Source organism: Amyelois transitella, chromosome 14, assembly GCF_032362555.1.
Source record: "Amyelois transitella isolate CPQ chromosome 14, ilAmyTran1.1, whole genome shotgun sequence".
Taxonomy (NCBI): domain Eukaryota; kingdom Metazoa; phylum Arthropoda; class Insecta; order Lepidoptera; family Pyralidae; genus Amyelois; species Amyelois transitella.
This window is the reverse complement of record NC_083517.1, coordinates 191,097-202,065: the sequence shown is the minus strand read 5'-3', so window position 1 is coordinate 202,065 and position 10,969 is coordinate 191,097. Positions and strand designations below refer to the sequence as shown.

The 10,969-nt window shown below is 36.9% G+C and overlaps 1 protein-coding gene across 1 annotated transcript; it reads right to left on the bottom strand.

Moving 5' to 3' along the window:
- Nucleotides 1-4,209: 4,209 nt before the first annotated feature.
- On the bottom strand, nucleotides 4,210-5,094 carry LOC106129117 (uncharacterized). The gene is made up of 2 exons (XM_013327587.2): nucleotides 4,825-5,094; nucleotides 4,210-4,404 (listed from the first exon to the last, which is right to left on the bottom strand). Exons 1-2 carry the CDS (start codon nucleotides 5,092-5,094, stop codon nucleotides 4,210-4,212), a joined length of 465 nt encoding a protein of 154 aa, XP_013183041.2.
- Nucleotides 5,095-10,969: the final 5,875 nt, after the last annotated feature.

Below are 10,969 nucleotides of genomic sequence, written 5' to 3'. Positions count from 1 at the left end.
GAAAGAGATGTAGTGGTCCTATTCTTATTTCTCTAGAGAGGTACAGACGCAAATTCAGTTTTAATTTTAATATTACAAACTTACGCTCCAGCAACAACCATGGTTATATTCTAAACTATAATGATTTAACTGAGAAATATGAATTATATTGCTTATATCTCAAATTATAATACATCTAATGGATGACACACACCGCGCCTACCAATTTATACTTAGTGAAGAATTTAAAAAGAAAATATTGTCTTGAACGATTTCCGTTTTTTGTTGCAATAAACAAACATATTGTAAATTCTTCAGTCTTTTAATAATTATATTCAACTGCAAAGCTTATACTACTTTTCGCAGTCCTGTCGCGACACCGCGCGTGAAGTAGGTACTTCTAGGCAGTTTTTAATGTCCAAATCATTGTAACAATGATAACTAATATATGACCAATGGAACTATTGTAAAAATTATAGCTAATATTTGACCACGCTTTCACTGCTTGTTCAAGATGAAGAAGGATTCCAGAAATCCTGGCTAGATGTCGCGATCTATGGTGATTCATACAATATTGTCCAAGAAAGGAACGCAGAAGAAATAAAGTGGTAACGTAAATGTTAAACCGGAACTCTCTATAAGAGGTTCCGAGCACAATTTTGATCTGGACAAACCTGCCGGAACACACATACATAATTGATGTAATTAAGAGGATTTTCTTCAAAAGAATTAAAACTCTCTTCTCATTATGACATACTCGTATTAATTTAAGTGACAGTCTCTTCAATCAAGTTACCTTTGGGTGGATATCAGTCAATATTAAAGTCAGTGTGTTATTCCCGGCACCATTAGAAAAAGAATAGGACCATTCCATCTATTTCCCATGGATGTCGTAAAAGGCGACTAAGGGATAGGCTTATAAACTTGGGATTCTTCTTTTAGGCGACTGGCTAGCAACCTGTCACTATTTGAATCTCAATTCTATCGTTAAGCCAAACAGCTGAACGTGACCTATCAGCCTTTTTCAGACTTTTGGCTCTGTCTATGTATGTATGTTAAATAATTTGTTCAATCAGATCCTTTCACAGAGAAATTGAGAACAAGTGATATACGTTACAAGAGTGGAAACCTGGTTTCCTTACCAGGAAAAGCTTTCTTAAAAAATAATGAAACTTACACAACAAGACCTATCGCCATTTTTATATTTACCGCAACACTCACTTATCATTCACACAGAACTCATTGTGTACTACCACCTGCAGTTCTAAACCTAACACAATACTAGTTAGATATGAAACAATTCGTTTCTGTGTTTAAAAGACCTATAAAACTACTGTTAGGGTGCTTTCACACAGAATTTTTTTAAATAATCTAGATAAATAATAATTAATATATATAGGGGACAATTCATCCCTGTAAAAACTATACTTCTCGTGAGACTTGGGAAAAACATGTATTCTTAAAAACTTGTACATATTCTTTTGTAAAAGACGCTAAATTCACGCGGACGAAACCGCAGGTAATAGGTAGATTTTACTAAAACTGATTGTTTTTTGTCAATACACCTACTTAATTTTTCTCCACCAATTAATTACATTGAAATAAAAAAGATAGCCCGATGACCGCGGGCAAGTCACCTTACGATGAACAATAACCTCTGTTTCCGATAAACTGCGTTACAAACAAACATATTGCACACGTAAACCTCACGGCTGCGAAGAAAACATTGCATTCAAATGTAGCCTTGTAGTGAGAAAGTGATTGATTCAGGTTTTTTTTGTGTCGTGTGGTTCCTGGCAATTTAGCATACTTCTTCATCTCTTCCCATGGATGTCGTAAAAGCCGAAACCATTTTGCCATGATCCAATATAGGTTAGGTTAGGCTCACTGTGTGGTGACTCAAAAGCCATTGCAGTCATATTTTTAGGAATGATTATTAAATAAAATAAATTAAAATTAAAATAAATTATGAAGAAATAAAAAAAAAAATAACGCATACTAACGATTCATTTAATAATAACATAAAAATAATAACTGATATACAAACGTGACATTTATTATATTGTTCGTGATAACACAGCTTACATAGACTGCATTTTCCAAGTATTCAATATTAAAAGAAAGAAATATTTTTTATAACGAACCATTTACAAATACACACCATATTTCCCCTAAAAATACCCTAAGCAAAAATCTCGTTATCGTAACGCACGCATAAATGAACCTACTGTTTGTTGTCACAGACACACATACGACAGGTAATCTATAGATATTCCTATTTTTGGTATCGAGTGACATACCACTTACGACGTCACCACCACGCTCGTTAAGATCCCTGTAGAAGATATTGGCAAACTGGATATAATATGGAACAACTACGTTAACCCTTTTCATTGATCAGATTATAAAAAGGGAATTGCCAAAAAACGTACTTAATGTTTCACATTTACATCCATCATCACTCACTCTATCCACTCCCTCTGAAAGCAAAAAATGAGAAGAAAGATTATACCACATTATTTTTAATATAACCTGCTGGTGGCACTTGAAAAGTCTTTGCAAATCCTGTTTTCAGTGCCGCAAAAGAGAATATGTTGAGGTGGAGCTTAAGCTCAGATATATCAGATATGAGGGCCTGTGATGTGGCATTTTTCCTCAGCTCATGGCACATTTAGTAGTAGGAGTAGTAGTATCATTCCCATAGAAATTGGAATAATCTTTATTTGTCTATCTGTGACCATGCCCTAAATATCCGGTCACCTTTACACTGGAGAGCCTGAAGATATGATGCTTCTGATAATGCTATATCAATAGCGCCATACTGGGCTTCGCAAATGACCAATGCCAAATTTGACACGCTTAAAAACATTGCCACAGATCTAACATTTTAACTCCTTGAATATCTGTGATTTTTTGTGTAAAACACGCTTTTCCGTGTCATATTTCTTACATTACTTATTGTGTTTCAAAGATATTCTCGTATTTCTTCCTTTTCATAGCAATGTTTCTGATTAGAACATTTCTGGCAGGGTCATGGGATAAGTGGCCGTGGTGGCGCCGTCCTTGGCGTTCGCCGGCATGTTCATTATGAACTTGGTGGTCCAGTACGCCCCAAAAGCTAGCAGGCCTGTGATTAGAATACTGGAACAAAGATGTTACATCATTGACTGTAGACTGAGAGAAACCCTGACTAAAGTAGTAAGTAATGAGGCATGGAAGCAAAACATTTGGCTAAGTTCATTTTACCACCATCATAATTATTCTCACACTTGTCCCAACTGCTTCCACACTGAGAATTCATGGACCAAAGACTAATTTATGATCATGATCCAAGGATTGAATTGTCAGGTAAGTTTGATGAAATTAATTTGAATGTACTCTTACAACTTCTTCACAACATGTCGTGGCCTTTGAAACGCGGCCAACACATCGTTTTTGATTTTAATGTGTTATTAGTAAAAAATAAAACGAGTCTTGCATTTTTTAGTAGCAGTGGAAGAAATCTTTTAGACCCCGAAAAACATAAATATCAAAAATTTTAAACTCACAATCCTATAGCCATGTCGAAGATCAAACCATAAAGCGTCCACCAGTCACAGGAGCCGAAGAGGAATGGATGATAAAACAAAAACAATGATTTAAAGATCTTCTGCTTTAGTTTGTGTATGCATAGTTCATAAATGTTTATATTAACAATCTCATTGTACATGTATAATTATTTACTGTGATATTTGTTATACTCCAATTGAAGTGTGGGAAAGTGCAAGAATCGCTGGAACGGTCATTTTAGTTAGTTGGAGAGCAAATGTCTGGCCATATATTACTACACATAAAATACTTGACGGATGGACTTCGGTCCTGGATTTACAGAAGTGTATTTTATCCATGGTTAAAATAATTTAATAACCAACAGAATAAATACGAGCCAGTGGACTGTCTGTACACTGAAGCATCACATAAAAACTAATTTGGCATTTAAATGCATAGACCGTGACTCACAATAAATTTTAAACATTTACTCGTTCTGATCAGACGACTGGAATAGAAATGGGAAGTCAGAACTAGGTGGCAGGATACTAAGGTAACAAACCGATAGGAAACGAATCGAAAGCAAAAGGATGAAGCTGCTATTGAGAAAAAAAAGTTGAAACTCAGCAAAAGAACATGGTAAAAAATGATTTATTAAGCCAGAAACAAATAGAACATGAAATATTTCTCCATAAACATCTGCTATAACAAAATGAGCATCAAAAACTCTGTTAGCATGCAGCACCCAGCTAGTAAGCACAGTACGGCTATCACCAAGTACACTCGGTCGTGCTGGCGTCTTCTGCGGGAACGCGATCGTCTGGATTCACCTTCATCATCTGTACTGGGTGGAGGAGGTATCCTTTGCTTCCTGAGTGTTTTGAATTCTCCTAATAACTGAAAAGATAATAAAAAGAAACAGCTAGTCTATGTGTTCCCTGGCGCTTTAAAATAAGAACACTTCATCTCTTTTCTATAGATCTCATAAAAGCCATTCATGAATGGAATAGGCACATACCTAGTGTAGCTTATATTATGATCTAAAATGTGCAATGGTTTTGTAGGTCAGACGGGAGTATATTCATGTAATAACCTGACCCGATTTAGGATCATGATCTAAAGACTTCCTCACTTCTCTACGCGCAACCCAGAATGCTCTTTAGAGGCATTCTGGGTTGCGCGTAGAGAAGTGAGGAAGAAATATTAGAAAAAAACTTTTTTAAAACATTGAGTTAGCAATTTCAGAGAGGGTGCAACCGGAGCAAACGACAGAAAAATCATAAATGAATATTCAAGGATCAATACAAAAATACCAACCAAAACCACACCTGCTGAGAATAAGAGACTGACACCAGTGAGTAGGAAATATCCGTGCACGATAACATCCATTTTTTCTTTGATGATAAAAGATATCATCAGGCCAATAGGGACGATGATCTGACTCCAAATAGCGCCACCGACCAGGGTCTCTTCATCTTTGTACTTGCGCTTGAAGTTCATGCCCGACCCAGCCCAAAATACCGCGGCCACCATCACGAATATCAGAGTGAATAACTTTAGGAAAATTGTCGCGTATCTTATGTTCATTTGCACGAGTTTTTGAATGTTTCTTCATGGCTTCTGTAATATATTTATTTTCGGCATGACGTCTGTTATCTATGATGTTATTCTTTGACAGATTTATTGACTTATCATTTATTTCACACCATGGACAATAAACATTAAAGTCTATGTTGCCTTCATGTTACACACAAATCTTGGAAGCGTTATCTAGTCCTTGGTCTTAAAGAGTATCCTCTATCGACTACATCGATCTTGAAAAATAACTTCTTATAAGCTATTTAGTATTTTTATTGCGTTTGATGAAAATGTACCTATACCTATAGGTTTGGCGGTTAAGATTTAAGAGTAATTAATTTAAAAGCTGTTTACAAATACATCTTTTGATATCTTCATGACTATGTCCGTTCTGTAGATTAGTATTTTGACATGATTGTGTGATCGGCATGTGTTATACATAACGGTACATATACAACACATTCATCTAGGTATGCTTCACATTTTAGATTAATCGCTTCTAGACTATTTCATATAATTATAATCCATTTTGCCTACAATTGGCCTATACTTATCATTAAATTATATCAAACAGTCTACATTTTATTATTATAATCATGGCAATAAACACGTACTGCACATTTTATATAATTTTTTGTCTGTTTTGTTTATTTATTTATATTGACGGACATTCCTTTTTCGTAAGTGCATTTGTTGAATTAACATTAGATAGGTGCTAGGTATATTTGTATAATTAGGTTCAGTGTTTTCCTGGTGACATTCTCAGCTGTGATTATTTGCTTTCCCACAATTCGGATGAACTAAATATAACTACTTAACTATGTATGTTCTTTTGGTAAGGGAAGAGGTTCTAAGGTGACCTGGTCATTAAGACTATCAGAATCCCTTGCGTCTTTGATTATGATCATTGGCGTACTCAGGGTAGCAGAATATTTCTTCTTACTAAGACTTTATCCCACTCTTTACGTGGAGTCAACACCGTATGTTAGCTTTCCTTAATGATTCCTTTCTCTTGCCATCTCACTAGACACTCCTTACTCCCACTCATTCTTATGTTTTTCTCCATGCTGTCCATTCATCTATTTTCCAGATTTCCCCCATATTTCTACAAACGAGAGGAGGACTAACACATATTTGTAAAAAGAAACATAACATAAAATCACGCCTCTTTCCCGGAGGGGTAGGCAGAGACTACATCTTTTCACTTGCCACGATCTCTGCATACTTTGTAATCGACTTCAAATATAAAGACTAGGTGTTATGTGGTTCCCGGCACCAATACAAAAAAGAATAGGACCACTCCATCTCGTTCCCATGGATGTCGTAAAGGGCGACTAAGGGATAGGCTTATAAACTTTGGATTCTTATTTTAGGCGATGAGCTAGCAACCTGTCACTATTTGAATCTCAATTCCATCATAAAGCCAAACAGCTGAACGTGGCCTATCAGTCTTTGCAAGACTGTAGGCTCTGTCTACCCCGCAAGGGATATAGACGTGATTATATGTATGAATGTATGTATAAAGACTAGCTTTCTCAATGCGTCGTCGTATATATGCTTTTGTTTAATAATCTTGCATGTTTCGTAGGGTAAGTTTAGAGTGAAGATGGTAAGCATGGACAGGGGTCCCAAACAGCGGGACTGCGGCTCGGTGACCTGGTCCATCCAGGACGGGAACCTCGTGAACTCCACGATGTACCTCCCCAAAAACATCGGACCACTCATGGTAGGTTTTATTGACAAAATCTTGTTCTTCCTCTTAGCGTTAGTCCGGTTACATCCTGGCGTCTTTGAAGAGATGGAATTGTAAATTATAGATAGATAGATAGACTCTTTATTGCACCGCACCATAAGAAAAAGAAAAGCAGAAAAAAAAGCAAACAAAGGCAATGAGACAATGAGTATAATTTTATAACTAATGAACCCCTAAAAATTCCGTGTGGTTCCCAGCACCAATAGAGAAAAGAATAGGACCGCTCCATCTCTTTCCCATGGATGTCGTTAAAGGCGACTAAGGATAGGCTTATAAACTTGAGATTCTTCTTGTAGGCGATGGGCTAGCAACCTGTCACTGTTTGAATCTCAATTCTATCTTAAAGCTAAATAGCTGAACATGGCCTATCAGTATTTTCAAGACTGTTGGCTCCGTCTACCCCGCAAGGAATATAAACGTTATTATATGTATGTATGTAACCCCTAAAAAAGCGAATGATTATGATTAGTCTGAAGCGACGAGCTTGGATGTAGAAACATGAATGTGGAGTAAGCGAAGAAGGTGTGAAGGGATCCTGGCAAGTGGAAAGACGTAGTCTCTATCTAAACCTATGGGAAAGAAAGAGTGTGTATAGATATGCATTATGCTTTATACGAAGCGACTGAAAAGTGTAAACGAAGCGACCTTACGCTTTGAACAGCTGATAAGATGTTGTAAAATGAACCCCATCCATATCGACCGCTCCCTTATTTACGAGCATTGACTTATCTTCTATCTCTTTTCAACATTTCGGATTACTTAACTAAAATCTCCTAAAGAGAAAAGGAAAATATGACGTACGTCCTAACAACTTTCGTGAATAAAGCCCCCTGACCAGTTGGGTAATTTTTTTCAGGCGAAAATCAAAATCTCTACAAACGGCAAAAGTCTTGTGAGACTGCAGATGAACAAGGTATGCGAGAACGCCTTCATGAAGCCGTTCTTGCAAAGCATCGCCAACATCACGGAAAACTGCGGCGTTTTGAAGGTAAACCATTATATAAGATACATACATATAATTACGTCTATATTCCTTGCGGGGTTCACAGAGCCATCAGTCTTAAAAAGACTGATAAGCCACGTTAAGCTGCTTGGCTTAATTATGGAATTGAGATTCAAATAGTGACAGATTGCTAGTCCATCGCCTAGTTTAAAAGCATATCCCTTAGTCACCTTTTACGAAATGGGAGGGTTAAAGGTTTCTTTTTACATGTTGAATAGATAATTTTCCATCATCAGCTGTAACATGACACTTACTGTGCTTACATGATCATGTCCCACTATCAAGGAAGATGTAAGGAGTTGTAATCGTCGAATATGTATGAAAAGACTAGCTGTGCCCGCAACTTCGTCCGCGTGGAATAGTTATTTTGGGCATTATTGAAGCCCTCAAGGATGAATAATTTTCCCCGTTTTTTTACATTTTTCATTATTTCTTTTAGTTGTAGCGTGAAGTTATATACCCTAAAACCCTCCTCGATAAATGGTCTATTCGACGCAAAAAGAATTTTTCAATTCGAACCAGTAGTTCCTGAAATTAGCGCGTTCAAACAAACAAACGTAAAAACAAAGTGAACGTAAGTAAAACTAAAACACTGGTTTTTGAAATGGAGAAAGAAATGACAGCATGTAATATTTTGATTGGAGGAGAAAAAGTGGAGCAAGTGAAAGAGTTTGTATATCTAGGATCAAAGTTTACATCAGATGGCAAGTATGATAGTGATATTGAAAGGAGAGTGAACGCGGGGAACATGGTGAATGGAGCTTTGCATGCCTTTATGAGCAGTCAGAAACTATCCAAAAAGGCTCGACTGGCTGTGCACAGGGGCGTGTTGGTCCCGACATTAATGTATGGGAGTGAAAGTTGGGTATGGCAAAAGAAGCATGAAAGCAGAATAAATGCAGTGGAAATGAGAGCGTTAAGGAGTATGATGGGTGTGAAATTGAGTGACAGGATAAGGAACAGCGTGATAAGGGAATGTTGTGATGTGAAAGAAGATGTAGTTACAGGAATAGAAAAGGGTATGTTAAGATGGTTCGGTCATGTGGAGAGGATGAATGAAAGCAGGTTGACTAAGCAGATATACAAGGAGAGTGTGGAGGGAAAGGTCGGAGTGGGAAGACCTAGACGAACGTATCTTGATCAAATTAAGGACGTCCTGGTAAAGGGTCAGGTCAAAAGTACCCGAAACCGCCGAGCTTGTATGAAGAGAGTTATGAATGTGGACGAAGCGAAAGAAGTATGCAGAGATCGTGGCAAGTGGAAAGAGGTAGTCTCTGCCTACCCCTCCGGGAAAGAGGCGTGATTTTATGTATGTATGTATGTAAACAAACAAACTCTTCAGCTTTATACTATTAGTACAGATTAATGAGTGTGGAGGAAGCGGGAGAGGTCTGTAAGGGTGTGTGGAAATCCATAGTCTCTGCCTACCCCAATGGGAGACAGGCGTGATGTTATGTATTTATGTCTATCAAAGTATCATCACGTCTTAATCCCTTACGGCCTAGATAGAACCAATAGCCACAAGAATCGATGGTCGGATTAAGCTAATGGAATTTGAATTCTGGTATAATAATCAGTAAATTAGTTGAGCTTTTTTTCTAATAACTCTAACAACATGAAAATTGGTGGTTCCCGGCACCAATACAAAAAAGAATAGGACCACTCCATATCTTTCCCATGGATGTCTTAAAGGCGGCTAAGGGATAGGCTTACAAACTTGGGATTTTTTAGGCGATATGGGCTAGCAACCTGTCGCTATTTGAATCTCAATTCTATCATTAAGCCAAATAGCTGAACGTGGCCATTCAATCTTTTAATTCTGGTGGCTCTGTCTACCCCAGAAGGGATATAGACGTGACCATATGTATGTATGTAACATGAAAATTTGTTTTAAATTTTTCCCCATTTCCAGGGTAATTACTCGATGACAGTGGACATAGGAAGCGTGTTGCAAAAGTATTACGGCGGGGAGTTTATCTACGGCAACGTCTCAATACATTCCATCATGTTCAACGGCGAATGTAATTTCTCATGCTCCATTGTGAACGCCATGATTTTACCAAGAGATAAAGAGTGAAAAATAAATAAACAATTTTTTTTTTTATTGTTTATTTGAGTATCATTTTGCTCAAACTCTCATATTCGACAGTAAGAACTTATCCTGAATTCGTTATCCCTTACTTTCTTTACTTATACCTATTATAAATGCAAAAGACTGTCTGTCTGTTTTATTCGCTTTAACAACTAAGCTGCTGGACCGATCCGAATGAAATTTCGTGTAGGTACATATAGTTAAAACCCGCGTTGTAACATAGAATACGTTTTTCTTTTTCAAAATCAACGAACGCTGAAGAAGTCGCAGGTACACAGCTAGTTCTATATAAGAAAAGGGCCGTGTGGTACGCACACTTTAGAACAGATCATCACTGTACCATGGATGTCGTAATAGGCGAATAAAGGGATAGGCACATTAAACTAGTGCAGCCTATACCATAATCCAATATGGATCAGGTTCCCCTGCAAAATGACTACAGAGTTCTGACGGTAGTCGCTTAATACCTGACTTTTCCAATCAAGAAACATGGTCAAAAGAAGTGCATATGGTCATCCTCTTCTCCAAAGATGTGAGGATGTAACCAGGATTTGCGCCAGGAGATAGAAGGACAAGGTTAGTTTGTAATCGTCAGGCTGAGTTAGTACAAAAACACTATCTTATAGAATGTGTATGCTTTTGACCAATTATAAACGTATTTCCTTTCTATTTACGAGTATTCCAATTTAAACATTGCAAAATCAAAACGGCTTTTAAAATATTTAAATGAGTATTTTTAAATTTGGACTAAAAATAGTAGATACACCAACTTGGTTTTCATTTACAATAATAATTATTCTTAATTGATACCCCTTATTTTCCGCTTTGATACACAAAAGGTATAATTTTTACAATGGTTAAAACCTACTTCATAAACTGTAGTGTTCAACAATCCGTGACATGTTTAACTAAACCGCAAGTCATTTAACATTATGTAGAACTTTTGAAATGAAATCATTTTTGTTGTAATAGATAGTGTCGTTTGCAATGAGGGTAATAAATGTATATAAAATAGTGATTTTCTTCATTTATGTTT

What these genes read in the sequence shown, in the direction of transcription:
- LOC106129117 (XM_013327587.2), bottom strand. Translation starts at nt 5,094, where the DNA reads ATGAACATAAGATACGCGACAATTTTCCTAAAGTTATTCACTCTGATA. An exon ending in TCTCAGCAGGTGTGGTTTTG is followed by an intron (nt 4,405 to 4,824) that starts GTTGGTATTTTT and finishes TTATCTTTTCAG; the next exon opens with TTATTAGGAGAATTCAAAAC.